The sequence below is a fragment of the Ceratotherium simum genome, chromosome 11 (assembly GCF_057802395.1).
Source record: "Ceratotherium simum simum isolate JZ-2026a chromosome 11, ASM5780239v1, whole genome shotgun sequence".
Taxonomy (NCBI): domain Eukaryota; kingdom Metazoa; phylum Chordata; class Mammalia; order Perissodactyla; family Rhinocerotidae; genus Ceratotherium; species Ceratotherium simum.
The window spans coordinates 12,199,838-12,224,009 of record NC_141910.1 but is presented as its reverse complement, the minus strand read 5'-3'; the positions used below and the strand labels follow the sequence as shown (position 1 = coordinate 12,224,009).

Genomic DNA, 24,172 nt, shown 5'->3' with positions numbered 1-24,172 from the left:
TTTTAAAAACTGAGTTTCAGGCATTCTTTATTCTGGATACCAACTTTTCATTGGTCATATGAGTTTGAAATATAATTATGATTTGTCTTATCACTTTCTTCATGGTGTCTTTTAATGAATAGAAATTCTTAGTTTTGAAGTAGTCATACTTATCAATCTTTTATTTTATGGTTAGTGAAATTTGTGTCTCATTTAGGAAAACTTTCCTCCTCCTCTTTACCTCTGGTCATAAAATTTTTCTCCTATATTTTCTTATAAAAACTTTAAAGTTTTACCTGTCATATTTAAGTCTTTAATCCATCTAAAATATTATTATAAATGGTGTATGATAGGAATCAAGTTTCATTTTTCCTCACATGGGAAAAATATATAGTTTCAGTATGATTTAATGACTAGATCCATCATTTTCCCACTGCTCTGCCATGTCAGTTCAGCCACATATCAACTTTCAATATAATGTGGCTGTCTGTTGCTCTCTAATTTGTTTTAGACCAGATAATTTGTCTATTCCTGTGTCAATACAATACTATCTTAATTAGAATAGTCTTATAATCATCTTATTATCTGCTAAGGCAAAACTTTAGCTTTAATATATATTAAGAATACATAGAATATAAAGAATATATATATAAATAATATAAAGAAGGCACATATAGCCTCTAATATATATATTAGGATCAGCTTGTCAAGTTCATCAAAAAGCTCTGATAGGATTTTGATTGTAATTGCATTGATAGATCAATTTGGGGACAACTGAATCCTTAGGATATCGAATATTTCTATCCATTAACATGCTCCACTTAATGATATCTTCCTTAAGGTGCATCAATAAAGTTTTAAACATTTCTCAATAAATATTCTATGCATCTTTTGTTAAGATTTATTTCTAAATGCTTTACTTTTTTATTATTGTAAAAAGGATTTCTTTAAAACTGAATTTTCTAAGAGTTTGTTTCTAATTATAGAAATGCTATTGATTTTTGTATATTGATCTTATATCCAGCCCCTTTGTTAAACTCTTATTAACTGGAATAATTTTTCCATAGACTCTTTTTGGTTATTGATGTAGCCAATCAAATAAGTTTAAAAAATGATAGTTTTATTTCTTTCTTTCCAATCTTCATACGCTTTACTTTTTTTCTTATCTTACCAGATTAGGACAACCATGTTGAATCAAAGTAGTGATGGGGCATCCATGTCTTATTCCTGAATTTTGAAGGCAGCCTTTCTAACATTTCCACAGTAAGAATTGTATTTATTGTAGATTTTTGGTAGATACACTTTGCCAAGTTAAGGGAGTTATTTTATGTTCCTAGTTTACTAAGATTTTTCTCTTAAATAACGAGTGGATGTTAATTTTATCATGTTTTCCTGTATCTGTATCTATTAAGATAACATGATTTAGAGCCAGGCCTGGTGGCCTAGTTGTTAAGCTTCGGCACTCTTACTGCTGCAGCCTGGGTTCGTTTCCCGGTCGTGGAACCAGATGGCTCACATACAGAATTAAAACTAAACAACTAGGATATACAACCGTGCACTGAAGCTTAAAAAAAAAAAGGGATAACATAATTTTACCTTTTAATCTGTTGATGTGGTAGATTATATTTATACATTTCTAATGCTAAATCACCTTGCATTTCTGGGATAAATCCAACTTGGTCAGTACTGTATTCTCTTTTTAAATAAGACTGGATTATTTAAGATTGTTTTATCTATTTTCATGAGTGGATTGGCCTGCAATTTTCTTTTCTTACATTATCCTTGTCTGGTTTTCTACTATGTCTTGGGGGGTGGTTTTCTTTACCTCTGGAAGAGTTTGTATAAGATTAGAGTGATTTGTTCCTTGAAAGTTTGATAGAATTTGACTGTAAAACCATTTAGGACTGGTATATTATGAAAACCATTCAGATTTTTTATTTGTGAGTCAAATTTGGTATCTTTTTAGAAATGTGTCTATTTTTGTCTGTTTGAATTCATAGTTCTATCTGCAGTTATGTTCCCTTTTCCCAACCCTAAGATAGTTTCTTGTGCCTTCTTTCTTTTTTTCCCTTCATTGGTCTCACCAGAGGATTCTCTGTTTGACAGTTTTTACAAAGAACCAACTTTTGAATTGCTGATTATCTGTATTGCTCTTTTCAATGGAGGCAGTATAAAGAACGGTCAAGCATGTGAGCTTTGGAGCCAGACTGCTTAAATTTGAATCCCTGTTCTAGTTCTTTACTGAGAAACCTTGAAAGTTAATTTGGACAAGAAACTATGCCTTAGTTTCTGCATCTAGATACATGAAGATTAGATAAGATAATATGTGGAAACTATTTAGAATAGTAAGTATTTGGACAGTAAGTGTTCATAAAATATTGCTGTTATTATGATCTACAAAAAAATAGTAGAGTATGTTAAGAGACTGTGGCTTTTAGTTTACATATCTTTACATTGAGGCTCAGAACTTATTTAAAAATGAAAAAAGCCACCAGCATTATTCCCTCCATTGATGGGTTAACTTTGGTTGCTGGAATTGGCTGGTTCTCCTAGATCCTAAATTTACGATCAAGATCCAGCATTAGGGCTACGCTCTAAGGTGTAGGGTTGGCTTATATGTAAAGAGGGCATATAAACAGAAAGAAAGCATCCAGCTTCCCCTGTGAGAGGTATACCTTTTCATATCTCTATTTCATAGACCAACACTTCCTAGTCCTCTTTTAAGAGCAAAAGAAGAACGAAATGGATAAAAAACAGAAAAGAGAGGCTACAAAAACTATGGAAAAGGGTTTATAATATTATGTTACATGAAAACAAAAAATCACATAGATGAATTATAACTATGTAAACTAAACATAATTTTGGACTCAGAGGCAATGTGCAAAAATCAGTGTGATGAGGTAGTGGGATTATGAATGATTATAAATTTAAAAAATATTTTATGGTAATATCTTCTTTTCAATAAAAAAATCATTACAGCCTGAAATTTTCTCAGTAAAAATGCATATATAAAAATGTACTACTACTACTATTAATATCAACAGATAACATTTATTTACTGTTCACATGTGTCAGGCACTGTTCTAAGTGCTTTATATGCAAGTTGTATTTAATCCTCATAAAAGCCCTATGAGGTAGCTACTATTATTAGCCCTAGTTTATGAATCAGAAAATTGTGGAATAAAGAGTTTAAGTAACTTGTTCAAGGTCACACAGTTCTTCAGTAAAATGTAAAAATCCAATTGGATGCTTAAATAAATGGTGATGAATTTATATACTAGAATAGCTTACTATTATAATATATAATATTATAATATATAATACTTATATAATAGAATAGCTATTAAAAGGAATGGATTAGGGGGGCCTGCCCCGTGGCATAGCGGTTAAGTGCACGCGCTCTGCTGCTGGCAACCTGGGTTCGGATCCCGGGCGCGCACCGATGCACCACTTGTCAGTCCATCTTGTGGCAGTGTCCCTCCCATATAAAGTGGAGGAAGATGGGCACGGATGTTAGCCCAGGGCCAGTCCTTCTCAGCAAAAAAAGAGGAGGATTGGCATGGATGTTAGTTTAGGGCTTATCTTCCTCACAAAAAACCAAAAAACCAAAAGACAAAACAAAAAAAGGAATGAGTTAGATCTCTATGTGCCAATATGGAAAAAATTATTGGATAAATGTCTAAATGAAAAAAAATAAAAATGCAGAGCAGTGGGTATTGTATAGTTCCATTTTTGTAAAAGTAGATAATATCAATAACAATAATAATGTTATATCTATGTTCATGTCCATATACGTGTAAGGAAAGCAATTCAGTAGAATGTGTCTACACTGCTGATGGTGGTTATCTCTAGAGGGTAGAATTTTGGGTCATTTTGAACTGTCTATATCATGCTTCTGTAATGTTTAAATTTGTTTAAACATTTGGCAGACAACAGCTGCCAAAAAGAGAGGTAGGCAGAATCTTTCAGCTAATTTTAAAATAAAGAAAAAATGAAGAAGTTAGACCAAGCAGGAACAGAAAAAAGGAAGTACCATTTATACAACTGAAAGAAAACATATAATAGGCTATACAGGCTGAAAATTTATAGAAAACCTTAATTGATATGAATGTAATTTAAAGTTAATCTTTTCATTTTAGATCTTGTTAAAGAACTTTCAAAAATGTGAGTCTACTTTCTTAATTTCTAAGTTCCTTTTTTTCTTCAACAATTCTGGATCTTGCAGTCTCCAAGTTATCTTTGTAATGATTAGTTCTCACTGTGCAGGGCTGCACTCAAGAAGGCAGAATTTAGACCAATCAAAGGACATATTCTCATAGTTACTTTTTAAACTGATCTGCAATATCAACATTTCCTTGTAACCTGCTTCTTTCTTCGAAAAGTAGAGTATAGACATTTTTATTTAATTGATGATCATGGTTACCAGAGTTAATAAAGTTATAAACAGAGTCAAGAAGTGTTTGAATCAATTCATGATATTCATGGGCCACGAAAGGAAGCTACGGGTATTTGGGATATGTCCTCAACTACTTGAGTTGATGTCAGGGTGGGTGACAACCACCTCTCCCAGATCATTTGGTTTTTTTTTCCAATCACTCATTTATTTATTCAAGAAACATTTATTGAGAATCTACTACGTGCCGGGCAGAATGATATCTGTTGGTGATACAAAGAAGTACAAGACATAGTCTTATACTCACCTAATTTGCAGTCCACTTGGGACCTGGCTATTAAAAACAAAGCTCAGAAATATTAAACCATTCATATAAAAATTTTTCAAAAATATTAATAATAAGAATAGCTAATTTTTACTGGGCATTTATTATGTACTAAGTGATTAACATACATGAGCTCATTTAATCCCCACAATTATTGCATGGGGCAAGAATTAATAACTAAGGCTCAGACAGGCTAAGTACCTTGCCCAAAGGTACTTTTGCATAGCTAGTAAGTGATAGAACTGGGATTTAGACTCAGGCAACCTAATTCTGAAGCACTCATCCTTCTGAGAATGAGAGAAGTTGCTGTCGTTAATCTCTTGATAAAGACACCAAGATGAAACAAAACATTAATGGAATAAAGAAATTAATTATGAGGAAAGTACAGACAAAGAGAAGATTTCAAGCTCTGAACCATACATACACTTAACCGACAAAGAGTAATTACAAGCAATTTATGGGGTGATGCATTCTTTATAAGCAAATAGGAAGTTACTGGAAGAATCATCAGCAGTGGCACAGGTAGAAAAGCTCTTCTGTACAGCTCTAGCCACTAACTATTCTAAATAAAGGCATCAGGTGGCCTCAGAGTACTCAGAGCTCTGCGCCATTAGAGATACAGTAAGTTCTTTCTGTGTACAGTCTCTGAAGGGAGAAAAGGACATAGTCCATGTCCAATCTGTCCATGGCCAAAGAGAAAGAAAAAGAGCTTCTCTCTCACAGATTCAGTTTGAGAATCCACTGGGAAGGACTCCGACTGGTGGCCTGGGGAACTAGGATTGCCTCACCTGGGTCATGGCCTACTCTGTGACCAGGAAGGTGGAGGTGTTACTAGAGAAAGGGGACGCAGGAGATGCTGGGCAGACCAAGAACAGCCTCCGTGGGTATCACTGTCATCAATTCATTCAACAAATATCTACTGATAATCTAGGATATGCTACACACTGGGACACAGAAATAAGTAAGACAAATTCCTAATCCTAAGGCACTTACAGTTTAATGCAGAAAGAAAAGATATCAAGTAGTTTAGAATTTAGGCAAGAAGACAAAATTATCACACAATAAAGCAATGGTGAACAATTCTACATGATATATAATTAAGTGCTGAATTGTGTGGTGCAGACCACAAGTGACGTAGTGGTTCTAAGGAGAGGAAAATCAATACAGTAGTCACAAACCTGAATTATGCCTTAAAGGATGGGGAGGATTTGGCTGGCAGAGGATAGGGGAAGGAATTCAGAGGAAAGAAGAGGGAATTCAGAGGAAAAGACCAGTACCAGTGAAGGGATGGAGATAGAAAGGACAGTCAGTGAGGAGACTGGCTTGAGGAAAGCACAGTGTGTGCAGTGGGTGAAAGCTCATAAACTATACAGCTAAGGCTGGTTACCCTCCATCCCTGACCAGAACAACGTCAGTGGCCTCATGATGCTGGAAGCATCCACATGTGTCAGAATTTGATGTGAAACATACCCTTAGTTACCAACACTCTGACCTGATTAGAGGGTGAAGGGAAGAGTGAGGTTGTCCACATGAGACCAGGAAGAAATCAGTGGTGTCAGGACAGTGGGCACCTCCCCATGTGCGTAACGTTGGAGAAGGCCAATATAGCCAGAAAGGACTGCTGGAGAGTGAACCATAACTTGAGTGTTGGATAAATTAAAGCTGGTTTAAAACCTCTTAAACGTTATGATTTGGAAATCTCTACTTGACTTCTTGATTTAAATCTTTCCATAGAAAAGGGGGCGAAGTCAAGATGGCAGCATAGGCAGACTCTGAACTCACCTCCTCCCGTGGACACAGCCAATTTACAACTACTCGTGGAAAAATTACCCCTGAGACAGAACTGAAAACTGGATAAGAGGAACTCCTGCAACAAAGGCCAATCCTATTGGAGGTGGAAGAGGCAGAAACTCCCTTCTGGAGAGAAAAAATGCCGCCTTCACAAGCCGCAGCACCTCGCCTCACGGCCGCCCTGGAGCAGCCCACAGGTACGCAGCCCTCCCTGGAAGCAAGGGGCCCCGAGCCGGGGAGCGCCCCCGCTGTGGGCATTTTGTGGACCCAGCACAATCGAGACGAGTGGCATAATATCTGACTTTGCCTGCTACTAAAACATTGGGGAGTACCCCCAGAAAAGCTGGTTCACAAAGAAATTAAAACCGGCTCTTAAAGGGCCCATGTGCAAACTCACCCATTTCAGAAAGCAACCTAAAATCACCAGAAAGAAAGGTGCACAGTGCTTTGGTGTAAAGAGACCCACCTAATAGGCCCTGAGTGCATCTCGATGAGAGGTGAGACCTCTCCAGGGACTGGGACATTGGCGGCGGCCATTCTTGTGGCCTGGTGTGGGTGTGCTGACACAGACGCCATTGGAGTTCTCCCTGAGGCCTGCTAGCCCAGGGTATGCCCCACCCACTAGAGCACCGATTTAATCCAGCTCAGCCAGGGCAGGCAGCCCACCCTAGAGACTGGCCCCACCCAACAACAAGCCCTCAGGCAACTTGTGGGCCTGCATAGATTGGTGACTGGATTCTCTGCAGCCTGGCAACTGAGCCCACTTCAGTGGGGCAAGGCGTGCACAAGGAGCGGGTGGAGAGTGTGGGGCAGTGGTGGAGTGTGTGGGGCTCCTGCCATGGAGAGACTGGGTCCACTTCGGGAGGTCGGGGTGCACACACGGGGCAGGACTGTGTTGACTGTGTGTGTGGACCTGTGGACAGCAGGGCTTGTCAGCTGCAGAAGATTTGTGCTTCTCAAAGACCCACATAGGGGGTTTGCCCCACCTTCCAAAGCCTGAAACAATTGGGTGCCCCCGTGCCTGAGGCCAGCCCCACCCAGCTGCAATCCTCAGAGAGCTGACAAGAGACCCAAAGGCTGTAGGCTTATAGCAATTGTAAGACCCTGAGCCTAACAACCTGCCACACTGGGGGCCTCCTCACTTAGAAGAAATACTGCAACACAAATGTGGTATTAGAACTTGCAGCCAACTGTGTTGGGGCTCCCCACACCTGATAAAGAGACTGAAGGGCCCACAACAACAAGCAGCTGAGCATTACAACAGCTGGCCAGGAGCATAACTCGGCCTCCCTGGGCGCCTACAGGGAGAGCAAACAGGCCACAACAGGACACACGTAGCCCACATAGGGGTCACCCCCGGAACATTGAGAACTGAGGGAAGCACATGGCAGGCCTCCTAAGGCATCACTTGTATAAGGTCACCTATCCAAGAGCAGGAGACGTAGCTGACCTACCTAATACGTAGACACAAGCACAGGGAAAGAGGCAAAATGAGGAGGCAAAGGAATACATTCCAAGTAAGGGAACAGGACAAAACCCCAGAAAAGGAACTAAGTGAAACAGAAATGAGCAACCTACCCGACAGAGAGTTCAAACTAAGAGTGTTAAGGATGCTCACTGATCTGGGGAGAAGAATAGATGAACTCAGGGAGAATGTCAACAAAGAAATGGAAGATATAAAAAAGAACCAATCAGAGATGAAGAATACAATACTGGAAATGAAAAATTCACTAGAGGGACTCAAAAGCAGAGTAGAGGATACAGAAGAACGGATCTGTGAGCTGGATGAAAGACTAGAAGAAATTACCCAAGCTGAACAGGTAAAAGAGAAAAGAATTAAAAAGAATGAGGACAGTCTAAGGGACCTCTGGGACAACATCAAGCACGCTAACATCCGTGTTATAGGTGTCCTGGAAGGAGAAGAGCGAGACAAAGGGGCAGAGAATCTATTTCAAGAAATAATAGATGAAAACTTCCCTAACCTAAGGGAGGAAAAAGACATCCAGGTACAGGAAGCACAGAGAGCCCCAAACAAGATAAACCCAAAGAGGCCCACACCAAGACACATCATAATCAAAATGTCTAGAATTAAACATAAAGAGAGATTCCTAAAAGCTGCAAGAGACAGTCAAGTCACATACAAAGGAAATCCCATAAGGCTATCAGCTGACTTCTCAGCAGAAACCTTACAGGCTAGAAGAGAGTGGCACGATATATTTAAAGTGTTAAAAGGATAAAACTTACAGCCAAGAATACTCTACTCAGCAAGGTTATCATTCAAAATGGAAGGAGAGATCAAAAATTTCCCAGACAAGTAAAAATTAAAGAAGTTTGTCACCAAGAAACCAGTGCTACAAGAAATGTTAAAGGGACTGATTTAAGGGGAAAAGAGAAGACAACAAATAGGAAAAATTATCTATTTCCATGATAAGAGGGTAATGGATACAAATGCACAAAAAAGAGGTTAGATATGATATCAAAAATATAAAAGGAGGGAGGAGAGGAATTTAAGAGTAGAGCTTTCAGACAGAGGTCAAACTAAAGAGACCATCAATTCTGTATAGAAGAAGAAAGGAATAGAGAAGGACTACTAAAACACTGAGAAAAAAAAAGTTAAAAATGGCAGTAAGTACATACTTATCAATAGCTACTTTAAACGTCAATGGACTAAATGCTCCAATTAAAAGGCATAGGGTGGCTAATTGGATAAAAAAACAAGACTCATATATATGCTGCATACGAGAGACACACTTCAGACCTAAAGACACTCACAAACTGAAAGTGAAGGGATGGAAAAAGATACTCCACGCAAATGGCAATGAAAACAAAGCTGGGGTAGCAGTACTCATATCAGACAAAATAGACTTTAAAACAAAAACTGTAAAAAGAGACAAAGAAGGGCATTACATAATGACCAAGGGAACAATCCAACAAGAGGATATAACACTTGTAAATATCTATGCACCCAATGTAGGTGCACCTAAATATATAAAGCAATTATTAACAGACATAAAAACAGAAATAGACAGTAACACAATAATAGTAGGGGACTTTAACACTCCACTTACACCAACAGATAGATCATCCAAACAGAAGATCAATAAGGAAACACTGGCCTTAAATGACACACTAGAACAGATGGACCTAGTGGATATATACAGAGCATTCCATCCAAAAACCGAAGAATACACGTTCTTTTTCAAATGCACATGGAACGTTCTCCAGGATTGATCACATATTAGGCCACAAAATAAGTCTCCATAAATTTAAGAAGATTGAAATAATACCAAGCATCTTTGGTGATCACAACGGTATGAAACTAGAAATCAACTATAGGAAGGAAATCAGAAAAGCCACAAATACTGGAGATTAAACAAAATGCTCCTGACAACGACTGGGTCAACGAAGAAATCAAAGAAGAAATAAAAACTACCTGGAGGCAAATGAAAATGAAAATACGACATGCCAGAATTTATGGGATACAGCAAAAGCAGTTCGAAGAGGGAAGTTTATAGCAATACAGGCCTATCTCAACAAACAAGAAAAATCTCAAATAAACAATCTAACAATGCACCTGAAGGAACTGGAAAAAGAAGAACAAACAAAGCCCCAAATCAGTAGAAGAAGGGAAATAATAAAAATCAGAGCAGAAATAAATGAAATAGAGACCAAAAAAAAATAGAAAAAATTAATAAAACCAAGAGCTGGTTCTTTGAAAAGATAAACAAAATTGACAAACCTTTAGCTAGACTCACCAAGAAAAAAAGAGAGAAGGCACAAATAAGTAAAATCAGAAATGAAAGAGGAGAGGTTACAACAGACACCTCAGAAATACAAAAGATTATAAGAGAATACTATGAAAAGCTATATGCCAACCAATTTGACAGTCTGGAAGAAATGGATAAATTCTTAGAATCATACAACCTTCCAAAACTGGATCAAGAAGAAGTAGAGAATTTGAATAGACCAATCACCAGTAAGGAGATCGAAACAGTAATCAAAAACCTCCCCAAAATAAAAGTCTGGGACCAGACGGCTTCCCTGGTGAATTCTACCAAACATTCAAAGAAGACTTAATGCCTATCCTTCTCAAACTCTTCCAAAAAATTGAGGACTGGGGGAAGCTCCCTAACTCATTCTACGAAGCCGACATTACCCTGATACCAAAACCAGACAAGGACAACACAAAAAAAGAAAATTACAGGCCAATATCACTGATGAACATCGATGCAAAAATCCTCAACAAAATACTAGCAAATCGCATACAACAATACGTTAAAAAGATTATGCACCATGATCAAGTGGGATTTATTCCAGGTATGCAGGGATGGTTCAACATTCGCAAATCAATCAACATAATACACCACATTAATAAAATGAAGAATAAAAATCACATGATCATCTCAGTAGATGCAGAGAAAGCATTTGACAAGATACAGCATCCATTTATGATAAAAACTCTGAATAAAATGGGTATAGAAGGAAAGTACCTCAACATAATAAAGGCCATATATGAGAAACCCACAGCTAATATCATCCTCAATGGTGAAAAACTGAAAGCTATCCCTCTAAGAACAGGAACCGGACAAGGATGCCCACTGTCACCACTCCTATTTAACACAGTACTGGAAGTCCTAGCCAGAGCAATCAGGCAAGGGAAAGAAATAAAAGGGATCCAAATTGGAAAGGAAGAAGTGAAACTGTCACTATTTGCAGATGACATGATTTTATATATAGAAAACCCTAAAGAATCCACCAGAAAACTTTTAGAAGTAATAAACGAATATGGTAAAGTTGCAGGATACAAAATCAACATACAAAAATCAGTTGCATTTCTATACACTAACAACGAAGTAGCAGAAAGAGAAATTAAGAATACCATCCCATTTACAATTGCAACAAAAAGAATAAAATACCTAGGAATAAACTTAACCAAAGAGGTGAAAGAGCTGTACACGGAAAACTATAAAACATTGCTGAAAGAAATTGAAGAAGACACAAAGAAATGGAAAGATATTCCGTGCTCTTGGATTGGAAGAATTAACATAGTTAAGATGTCCATACTTCCTAAAGCAATCTATAGATTCAATGCAATCCCTATCAAAATTTCAACAACATTTTTCACAGAAATAGAACAAAGAATCCTAAAATTTATATGGAACAACAAAATACCCCGAATAGCTAAAGGAATCCTGAGAAAAAAGAACAAAGCTGGAGGTATCACACTCCCTGATTTCAAAATATACTACAAAGCTATAGTAACCAAAACAGCATGGTACTGGCACAAAAACAGACACACAGATCGATGGAATAGAATCGAAAGCCCAGAAATAAACCCACACATCTATGGACAGCTAATCTTCGACAAAAGAGCCAAGAACATACAACGGAGAAAAGAAAGTCTCTTCAACAAATGGTGTTGGGAAAACTGGATAGTCACGTGCAAAAAAATGAAAGTAGACCCTTACCTTACACCATACACAAAAATTAAGTCAAAATAGGTTAAAGACTTGAATGTAAGTCCTGAAACTATGAAATTTCTAGAAGAAAACATAGGCAGTATGCTCTTCGACATCGGTCTTAGCAACATATTTTCAAGCACCATGTCTGACCAGGCAAGAGAAACAATAGAAAAAATAAACAAATGGGACTACATCAAACTAAAAAGCTTCTGCACAGCAAAGGAAACCATCGACAAAACAAAAAGACAACCTAACAATTGGGAGAAGATATTTGCAAACCATACATCTGATAAGGGCTTAATCTCCAAAATATATAAAGAACTAATGCATCTCAACAACAAAAAAACTAACAACCCAATTAAAAAATGGGAAAAAGACCTGAACAGACATTTCTCCAAAGATATACAGATGGCCAACAGACACATGAAAAGATGTTCAAAATCATTAACTATCAGGAAAATGCAAATCAAAACTACAATGAGATATCACCTCACGACGGTCAGAATGGCTATAATTAACAAGACAGGAAACAGCATATGTTGGAGAGGATGTGGAGAGAAGGGAACTCTCATACACTGCTGGTGGGAGTGCAAACTGGTGCAGCCACTATGGAAAACAGTATGGAGACTCCTCAAAAAATCAAGGATAGAACTACCATATGATCCAGCTATTCCACTGCTGGGTATTTATCCAAAGAACTTGAAAACACCAATGCATAAAGATACCTGCACTCCTGTGTTCATTGCAGCGTTATTCACAATAGCAAAGACTTGGAAGCAACCTAAGTGCCCATCAAGGGACGAATGGATAAAGAAGATGTGGTATATTTACACAATGGAATACTACTCAGCCATAAGAAACAATGAAATCCAGCCATTTGTGACAACATGGATGGACATTGAGGGTATTACGCAAAGTGAAATAAGTCAGAGGGAGAAGGTCAAATACCGTATCATTTCCTTCATTAAGTAGTAGATAATAACAACAATAAACAAACACATAGAGACAGAGATTGGATTGGTGGTTACCAGAGGGGAAGGGGGGAGGGAGAAGGGCGAAAGGGATAATTCGGACATGTGTGTGGTGATGGATTGTAATTAGTATTTGGGTGGTGAACATGATGTAATCTATGCAGAAATAGAAGTATAATGATGTACACCTGAAAATTTATACAATGTTATAAACCAATGTTACTGCAATAAACAAAAAATTTAAAAAAAAAAGAAATACAATGAAAATACACACACACACACACAAATCTTTCCATAAATTTCCATTACCTTAGAATGAAATCCAAATATCCTAGAATGGCATATATGGCCTTTCTTAATCTAACCATTGCCTTCCTTTATAGCCTCACTCCTGCCTCTGCCTGACAGGCTTCAGTCATAGTGAACCATGAGCATGTCTCTTAAAGTTGATTTATCTTGCTTTCTCATGCCCTTTGGTCTTTTTGTGTGACCTTTTCCTCTTCCTCTGCTTGGCTAGTTCCTATTTATTCTTTAAGACTCGGTTTGAATATTTTCTCTTCTAGAAGTGTAGATTATTGGTGATTTATGCTGGATTTATTGGTAGGGACCTGGGCGCCAATGGTCACTGGGTGGGGCTAGGCAGGGTGGGGACATCAGGGCTGGTAAGCTGGAAACTGAGAATCCATTCTGCGGAGGTGGGAAGTATGTAGGAGGCAGGGTGTGTATGAGCCAAGACTATAATCCCCTGGCACAGGCTCCATTGTGCCATCAAACTTCACTTACAAAACACAAATTCAAAGATAAAATTATTAATAATTTCAAGACTGGGGCTGGCCCGGTGGTGTAGTGGTTAAGTTTGGCGCACTCTGCTTTGGTGGCCCGGGTTTGCGGGTTTGGATCCCAGGCACAGACTTACACCACTCATCAAGCCATGTTGTGGTGGCGACCCACATACAAAATAGAGGAAGACTGGTACAGGTGTTAACTCAGGGCCAATCTTCCTCAGACACACACACACAAAAAGAATTTTAAGACAGCAACCAAAGAGCATTAGTTTTCATTGTATAGGTCTTTCACCTCCTTGGTAAGATTTATTCCTAGATATTTTATTCTTTTTGATGCAGTTGTAATGGTATTATCTTTTTGAGTTCTCTTTCTGTTAGTTTGTTGTTAGCATACAGAAATGCGACTGATTTTTGTAGATTGATTTTGTACCCTGCAACTTTGCTGTAGTTGTTGATTATTTCTAATAGTTTTCCAATGGATTCTTTAGGGTTTTCTATATATAAAGTCATGTCATCTGCAAATAGTGAGAGTTTCACTTCTTCGTTGCTTATTTGGATTCCTTTTATTCCTTTTTCTTGCCTAATTGCTCTGGCCAAAACCTCCAGTACTAAGTTGAATAAGAGTGGTAAGAGTGGGCAGCCCTGCCTCGTTCCTGTTCTCAGAGGAATGTCTTTCAGTCTTTCCCCGTTGAGTATGATGTTGGCTGTGGGTTTGTCATAAATAGCCTTTATTATGTTGAGGTACTTTCCTTCTATACCAATTTTGTTGAGAGTTTTTATCATAAATGGATGTTGTATCTTGTCAAATGCCTTCTCTGCATCTATTGAGATGACCATGTGGTTTTTATTCTTTGTTTTGTGATGTGGTGTATCACGTTGTTTGATTTGCGGATGTTGAACCATCCCTGCGTCCCTGGTATAAATCCCACTTGATCATGGTGTATGATCTTTTTAATGTATTGCTGTATTCGGTTTGCCAATATTTTGTTGAGGATTTTTGCATCTACATTCATCAGCGATATTGGCCTGTAATTTTCCTTCTTTGTATTGTCTTTGTCTGGCTTTGGTATCAGGGTGATGTTGGCCTTGTAGAATGAGTTAGGAAGTGTTCCATCTTCCTCTATTTTTTGGAATAGTTTGAGAAGGATGGGTATTAAATCTTTGAATGTTTGGTAAAATTCACTGGAGAAGCCATCTGGTCCTGGACTTTTATTTTTTGGGAGGTTTTTAATTACTATTTCAATCTCTTTACTTGTGATTGGTCTATTCAGATTCTCCATTTCTTCTTGGTTCAGTTTTGGGATGTTGTATAAGTCTAAGAATTTATCCATTTATACCTATAATATTTCAGGCTTTACATTAACATGTATTGCTTCTGAAATTAGAAATATGATTAAAAAATTCAACTCTAACACCTAGAAACACCTGTCTGAATCGCAGTGAAATCTGTTGGTTTCATTTCATTTAAGAAGGTAAAAAGAGGGCCGGCCCCGTGGCTTGGCGGTTAAGTGCGCGCACTGTGCTGCCGGCGGCCCGGGTTCGGATCCCGGGTGCGCACTGACGCACCGCTCCTCTGGCCATGCTGGGGCCGCGTCCCACATACAGCAACTAGAAGGATGTGCAGCTATGACAGACAACTATCTGCTGGGGCTTTGGGGGAAAAATAAAAAAAATAAAAAAAATAAAATCTTTAAAAAAAAAAAAAAAAAAAGAATGTAAAAAGACCATGGAAAATAATCTTCCTGACCTGTAAAAGACTACTCATTAAAATTCTTATCACTCTTTTCATCTTATCCTTTAATTCTTACCATCGTTGCTGGGCTCTTCACCAGGGGATGCTGAGTCCATACCCTCGAGGACTCCCTTTGTGATCTCAACTACCTGAAGCCTCCTGACCCTGACGAGGTCTGTATCTTTCAATCCTTCCTCCAATTGTTTGACCACCTCTTTTCCAGGCTGGGAAGTCAGAACAGTGATCTGGAAATAAATCCAAGAATCAACGTGTGTTCTTTCCATGATGTACAGAGAGAAGAACATAACAGGTTAGATCTGGAGATCAACACAGCAGAAGTCTGTGGTAGTGGCTATTGTCTTTGGAACAAAGAAGAGGACGTAATTGTAACTTACAAATCAGATTTCATTTGACAGATTCTGGTGGGAGAGGTCTGGTGGGACAGATCATCCCAGGACCCTTCCAAACAGGCAGAGCCTACCCCAGAAAGTGACTGGTAGAAGCCATCCCTGTATTTTAGTTTTTTAAGATTGCCTGAAGCACTGGGCAGTATCTCTCTTGCTCAGAATGCTTTGATTTTACAGGAAATAGAATCCTTAAATTCCACTCACTACATGTGAATGTAATATCAGAGAGCCTATGTGCTCCTTTATCACAGTGGTGCTTCCACGTAGATTTCTCTCCTTGCTCAACCTGTATCCAGTTGAGCTGTTTCTTTTGCTCTCTTAACTCTAAAGTGTACTCACTCTTGATCAATATATCTGACCTGAAGGAATATTGATGTGTTTGAGTATAATTTGCATATTTTATTCCACCTGAATGAATACAATGTATGTTTTTCTTAACAGTTTTGTCTTGAATTTACAACTCTAGAAGCCAAGTATTAAATATATGCAATTCTTTTTTGTACTTAGACATTTTTGATTGATGAGGGATGCAGATGAAAGCACAATTATTTTTTAAATTCATCTGTTTGATGCCTTGAGGTTATCAGAGACTGAAAGTGTTTTAATTCACTTTCACTCACACACTCAATGGAGTTTCCAGTCATAACTTATTATATTTTTAAGATTGTCTTAGTTTGGCACCAGAATTTTAGAAATTTTTACATTTGCACATTTGCTAATCCCAAGAAAATTTACTTAATTTGATGATAAGATTTGATTGAGAACAATGTAAATTTTTAAAAGTACCCAGAAAACATAAATATAGACACCAATCTAGGCAGTTTAATGATTGCTTTACAAGTTCCAACAATCTAGAGGAAGATGACATATTCAGATTTTATTTTGATTTCAGTTTTTCTTTATAATTCGCTTCAGTCCACATTTTTAGAACTCCTCTCTACGCCTAGCTGTGTACTAAGAATTGCACAGGTTATAGGAAAAAGGGAACACGTCTCCTGCCTGCAGGAAGCTGCAAATCTAGCCTTGAAAATTATATTCAATGTGTATGAAACAGAGAACAATATAAGGATGATAAATAATGAAGCATCTAGATGGACTGAAATGGGAAGATTGCTTAGAATCTTAAAGGCCAGCATCTCTTACCTCCAGGGAAGTGCAGGTGAGAGCTGCGCCTGTAGACACATGTCTGTTGTACTGTTTGAACTGCTGGAGTCCATCCTCTACCGCCAGCTGCAGAGAAGTGCCTTGTGGTCTGAAACAACCTTCTCTCTGCAACATGCGGAGTTCTGAGATGCAGGCCCGCAGCCTAGCAAAGTTCCCTTTCACTTGCTGCAGAGAAAAATGAATCAAAGATGTAAATCGTTAGTGACCCAGGCTTCAGAGTAATTGGCAGTCTAACTTCGTTATCAATTACTTCTCAGGAGTCCCTTCTCTTCCTGAAAATCTGTTTATTTGACCAACATCTACTGAATGCCTACTATGTTCTAGGCACTACACTAAAATCTTCCCTACACCAGAGGAAGGATAATTTGCAGCCAAAGGGTTTTGATTATGTGGAGTTACCAGAAACAGAAAAGGAAGTGTTTTAACTTATTCATTCTCCCAAAGGAGGGTGCAGTTGTGACTGCTTAGTTACTTTGGGATGGTCTGCAATTTGGAGGCCTAGCAGGGTCACTCTTAAGCATTATCTTCATTACTCAGTCAGTCTAGGCACTGGGAGCTTCTCTATTCAAGAATGATATTTTTCCCAGAAATGAGGATTTTCATGTGGCTGATCCAAATCAATAAGGTCCTATCTAATCTGCTCTTGAGGATCACTTCAGTTAAGAAGAGATGCTTGGCTTAGTCTGCAGTCAGCTCAAAGAGCCAACACGTAAACCTCTTGGTTCTCCTCACCCTCCTTTACAAAAACTCACTCTTGGAAGTAATCTAATATAATGTGACTCTAGGTCAATGATACTTCTTCTAAAGATATACGCATTTTGAATAAATGTGGAATGCAAACTTATGACACTATTTGAAGGAATTCTAAGTGTCAATAGGAGGTGGGGGGTGGGGAGGAATTATATTTTGGAATGAGGAAACTTTCCTGACCAAAGAGCAGAACTGAGAAATATTTGCAAAATGCACATAAAATTCATGAGCATAAGCTACAATACTGCCAGAGTACAAAGACTTCTAAGTCCATCCTGCCCCACTCAGTTCCACAGCTGCCTACTTTGCTCACATGCTCCTCTCCCTGAGTCTCTGGGAAGAACACAAGAAACAAGACATAATTCTTACATAAAGAGAACTTGTAATCTAGATAGGAAGATAAGAACCTACTCAAGAAAGACTTGAGAACAAATGAGACTAGGTGTAGACTAGCAGCCTTCAAGCATTTCTTTTCATGTATCCCCAAAGAATGTGAGTAACAGGATACTCCTTTCTACATTTTTAAGTTGACATCTAGATTTTAAAATTGTAATTGTAAGTAGTTGCTAAGGATGTAACTTCCAGCATATTTTAAATATCAGTATTGAAAAACAAAACCATAACATCACTCTCCAAAACATAATCCAATAGAATCTAAATACCTAGTGATTTGATACTCACCATTATTCTATTTAAAAAGTACATGAGCAAGCTCTTGTTTCTTTTTAACAGATGCAAATTTATATTATTCCTTTTTCTCCTTGAACTCATATTTCCATTTCACTTTTCCCACAGAGTTTTATCAAATGTAACAGAATTTTTTGATTGTCAACCTTTTATTGATCATCCTATCATACTTCTTTACATCAAAAATATTTACATATTATAACATTATTTTATTTCCTATGACCATAGGCTTGAAGGGATAATCTAGATGGCGTTATTATTAGAATTATTGTTAATATACAATTGATCAAAACAACATATATATTACTGATTTTGATAAATAATTATTGGCATTATGCATAAACTTTAATTGGAAATACATCTCTTAATGGCACGGACATGCTTGGTTCTTTTTTTTTAAATTAGTTCAGGTATGTGTGAATAAATGAATTACTGCTTGAATGATACAACAGTCAGTATCAATTCTATTCCTATTTTCTACTGTTATAATGCTGAGAAACCTTGCCCTCATAAATATGATGAGATGTCAATCAAATTGTCAAATTCCTTCTGAGTTATATGCCAAAAGTCATATAGAGATCTACCAGTGAAAACTATTTTAATGATCTATCAGCTGCTACTCAATTTGGTCTTGCTTCAATTTTGTTAAAATTGGAAACTGCATGGTTACAAAAGATTTTTAACCTAGACATAAGTCATTTACTTTCTTACACTGATACCAACATTTTGAATTATTCCTTTGTTTGGTGCCCCTGGAAGTTTTAAAATCACATGGCAATTCATCACAGTGAGAGTCATAATGGGTGAAAGATATGTATTTGTCACTTCTTCCCTTTTCTTTTGGATCTTCTATGTGAAGTGGAAGAAGGGTAATTGTGAAGGTGATGGTGGGAATGGAGAAGCAGCCTGAAACTCTCATCAAAGGCATAATTAGAGAAGTTTTAGAGAAGAATTCTAATGGAAATTGAGGATCTGTATATTAATTCTTTAAAATTATCTATTCCTGTGCACTCTGAGAATCTTCTTGTAGCCCTAGTGGTATGTGCACCCCAATTTGAAGGGGCTGTCATAGACTATAGATGCTTTAGAAATTTAGCAAAAGAAAGGTAAGTGTGTGTAAGGAGGTGAGATTGGGCTGAGAATTGAAAGGCTAAGATTTGTGAAAAGCATACGGTATTTTATGTGTGTATGTGTGTGTGTGGGGTGGGTAGAAAGGCAGAAAGTTCAATACAAGCAATGGTATGGAGGTTGAGAGTGAATACCAGGTGCCAGAGAGAATGGGGAAGTGTGCCTGACAAGAGTAGAGGGTGCTTGTTAAGGAGTAGTGGGCATTTTAGTTAAAGAAGTACTAAGTCTTAGCTTAGGCTTTAGATACAAACAGATTTGAGTTCCAAACCTGGCTCTCCCTCTTATTGGCTGTGAGTCCATAAGCCTAAATTTCTTCAACTAGAAATTGGGCACAATGGAAATACTTATCTTAAAGAGTAAGTATTAAATGAATTAATTCATGGCACACAGCATGCACTCAGTGTTAACTGTGGTTATTATTTTTATAACTCTCAAACCCTAAGCACTTAGGACATTGCTGATTAAAAGAAGGGGTTTATATTGACATAATGGCTGTGTTCTACAACTGACAAAATGAGTGAAAATAAATTGTATCTATGTAAATGACATAGATCCATTCACTCATCCCTTTTTTACAAACATTTATTGTTAGGTGCTTATGATATAATAGGTACCCCAAAAAAGACATAATTCCTGCTCTCTACTAACTGTGCAAACAAGTGAGATAAGTAGCCTCAGAAAACAAAGAGACGAGAGCCGCAATAGAACGACATTTTCCAAAGTATGTTGACCAGTTACTGTCTGTCTATCTCACTAGAATATAAGCTCTATTAAAGGAGAAACCTGATTTGTGTTTTCATTGCCATGTCTGCAGGGCCTAGAACAGTACCTAGAACACAGTTGGTATAAAACAAATTATTTTTTAATAAATGGATGCATACATAATAAATTTCAGGGGGATGAAAAATGTAAGTCAGAATATGAAAACAGATAAACAGGAATTCTCTGTACTATCTTTGCAACTTTTTAATAAACCTAAGTTATTCAAAAATAAAAAGTTTATTGAAAAACAAACCAGAAAAATAGTAGGAAAAAAAGGAAGATAGATCATTTTGTGGTAGAGATGGCCTTTGTAAACATGACAACAAAGGTAGAAACCATGAAAGGAAAAATGGAGAGATTTCATCACATAAAAATTAAAATTTTCTGTAAAGGAAAAGAGAATATCAATAAAGTTAAGGACAAAAAAATGAATTGGGGAAATATTTGCAACATATATGATTAGCATGATATTAAAATCTTAATATGTAAAAAGCACCTACAAATATCTGAAACACAGTCTTCTGCCACCTAGCAATATACCCACCAGATAAAACACAAATATATTTTAAACGCATAGTTGAATTCATGAGAAATTATAGGAAATTCTCAGGTACCAAAGTAGGGGAAAATAGGAAACGGGAATCCACCCTGTTAAATAGGTGTAAAAGCCTTGGCCTTACTTGCTGATCTTGGGAACTTAGGGCCTTGTATTTCAAGGGAGCAGGAGATAAGGCCTTAGACCCACATAAGGAGAAGAGTTGGAACTGCCACCCCGGCCCAAAGTTAAGACCATTTAAAAGGTTATTCTCTCAGTGAAAAGGTGGGCTAGAAAAAATCGACCCACTGATAAAAGGAGGTGACAATAAAACTTCTTGACTAATGTGAGCTCTGAGTGAAAATGAAAACAAAATTACTGCTGAGAACTAGAAACCACATGCCTCCCCTCATGTGGGTTTGGGATTTGGCTTTACCTGCAGAGTCTAGGAAATCCTGTTTAAAACATAACTTAAAGTGGTCCTAGGTTGATAGTACCTCAGGGCACCTGGCTCAAGCAAACACAAATCCTTTCTAGAAGTATACACCCTAAACTCAGGCCTCACAGAATTCTCACGCATTAAGATCAGCTAAACATAACTCATAATCCAAAATTACAAAATCAGTGAGAAAATACACATCATAAGTGAGAGTCAGGCCGGCCCTGTGGCTTGGTGGTTAAGTGCGCGCGCTGCGATGCTGGTGGCCCGGGTTCGGATCCCGGGTGCGCACCGAGGCACCACTTCTCCGTTCATCCTGAGGCCGAGTCCCACATACAGCAACTAGAAGGATGTGCAGCTACGACATACAACTATCCACTGGGGCTTTGGGGGGAAAAATAAAATAAATAAAATCTTTAAAAAAAAAAAAATAAGTGAGAGTCAGCAGAAACAACAAACAGAATTAGAACACCAACCATTTCAGATATTAGAATTATCAAGTATATGTAAGTACCTTTAAGATGTTTAAAGAAATAAAAAACGGAATCAAAACCACGAATGTAGAATGAAAAACTATCAAAAAAGGACCAAGTAGATTAAAACAATTACCAAATAGAATTTCTAGAAATTAAATTATAATAATTGAAATTAAAAACTCAATGAATGGGTTAGTTGACAGGTTAAATACCACTGAAGAGAGAATTATTGAATTAAAAGATAAAGCTGAAAGGGGCTGGCCTGGTGGCGCAAGTGGTTGTGGGTGTGCACGCTCCACTGTGGCGGCCCAGGGTTCGCCAGTTTGCATCCTGGGTGTGCACCGATGCACCTCTTGTTAGGCCATGCTGTGGTGGCGTCCCATATAAAGTAGAGGAAGTTGGGCATGGATGTTAGCCCAGGGCCAGTCTTCGTCAGCAAAAAAAAAAAAAAAAAAAAAAAGAGGAGGATTGGCATCGGATGTTAGCTCAGGGCTGGTCTTCCTCACACACACACAAAAAAGATAAAGCTGAAAAAATACTATGGAACCTAGCACAGATAGACAAAGAGATGGAAAATATGAAAAACATTTTAAGAGAAATGGAAGAAAAAGTGAGAAGATCTAATATTCATCTAATCAGAGTCTCAAAGGGATAGATAGAGATAATAGGGAAGAGGCAATATTCAAAGAGATAATAGATGGGAAATTTCCAGAATCAATGGAAAGGCATGAACTCTCAGATTCATAAAACACAACAAACACCAAACAGGAGAAATAAAAAGAAATCTATATTTAGATACACTAAAGACAAAAATACCCAAAAAAGATCTTCAAATGAGTCAGAGATAAAAAGATTATTTACCAAGAAACGATTATTAGACTGACAGAAGACATCTCAACAGCAACAATGCTATCCAGAAGGCAGTAGAGTAATATCCTCAAAATGCCAAGAAAAAAATAACTCTCACCCTAGAATTGTTAATTCAGTTAAACTATCTTGATGGTTAATTTATTTATTTATTTATTTTTTTTTTGTGAGGAGGACCAGCCCTGAGCTAACATCCAATGCCTAACCTCCTCTTTTTCTGCTGAGGGAGACTGACGTTGGGCTAACATCTGTGCCCATCTTCCTCTACTTTATATGGGACACCGCCACAGCATGGCTTAACAAGCGGCATTGGTGTGCACCCAGGATCAGAAGCGGCAAACCCAGGGCCTCCGCAGCAGAGCATGCGCACCCAGCCACTTGCGCCACCGGGCCAGCCCCTTGATGGTTAATTTTATGTGTTAACTTGACTGTGCCACAGGGCCCCCACATTAAACTTTATTTTTGGGTGTGTCTGTGAGGGTGTTTCCAAATGAAATTAGCATTTATTTGAGTCAGTAGACTCAGTAAAGTAGATTGCCCTCTCCAATGTGGGTGGGCTTCATCCAATCTGTTGAGGACCTGAATAGCACAAAAAGCAGAGGAAGAAGGAATTCCCTCCCTTTTTTATTCTTGCCTGCCTCTTTGAGCTGGGACATTGATTTTCTCCTGCCCTTGGACAGGGATTCACACTAACCGCTCCTCTGGTTCTGAGGTCTTTAGACTTGGACTGGAATTACAAACCACCTGCTTTCCTGGGTCTCCAGCTTGCAGATGGCAGATCATGAGACTTAACCTCCATAATTATGAGAGCCAATTCCTCATAACAAATCTCATAAATCTCCATATATATTTATATAAATATATTTTTTAAAAATTCATAAAATTTAATATAAATTTTATACATATATAAATTATATATTTTATATGTATCCTATTGATTCTGCTTCTCTGGAGAACTTTGATGAATGCAGATTTTGGTACCAAGAGTGGTTCCAGAGGAACAGAGTGTTAAGAATAAGTTTTCTGAATTGGTTCTGGGGTTTCTGGAATTGGCTCTCTAATCTGATCGATTTAAAGATGCGAATGACTCTATTTCCAGTAGTAAAGAGAGCACTGATAGTCCATAGCATGATCTGGCAATAGAGATATGTAAAATAGAGATATGTTAAATATCTGCATTGGATATTTGATTCCTAGCTCCTTGCTTCTTGTAAGTGGTTATAAGAAGCACTTATAAGAAGCAACCACTTATAAGAAGCAACCACTTATAAGAAGCAAGGAGCTGGGTGACTATAGTGTAAGCACCTGACAATTAGCTTTTTTGATTATCATGTAAGTGTTTGACATTAAGCTTTTGATTGCTGAGGCATCCATTTCAAAGACATCCATCTTGAATAAACACATTGCCAGCTACAAAACTAGACAAAGAACCAGGCTGCCCCACCCATGAAATTCCCCCTTTTAGAAAGATCTGGTTGACCTAGATAACTGACTGAGTGACCTTCAATCAATTCCCAGA

At 37.7% G+C, this 24,172-nt stretch overlaps 1 protein-coding gene across 3 annotated transcripts in view; it reads right to left on the bottom strand.

The window, feature by feature from the left end:
- M1AP (meiosis 1 associated protein) overlaps positions 1-24,172 on the bottom strand; it is an 83,711-nt gene that overhangs the window by 37,287 nt on the left and 22,252 nt on the right. For all 3 annotated transcript variants that reach the window (XM_087436526.1, XM_014792713.2, XM_087436527.1), the window contains exons 2-3: positions 16,989-17,174; positions 15,515-15,683 (exon numbers count right to left, since the gene is read on the bottom strand). In XM_087436526.1, the coding sequence (XP_087292652.1) occupies positions 15,515-15,683; positions 16,989-17,174 (355 nt within the window). The remainder of the gene's footprint in view (positions 1-15,514; positions 15,684-16,988; positions 17,175-24,172) is intronic.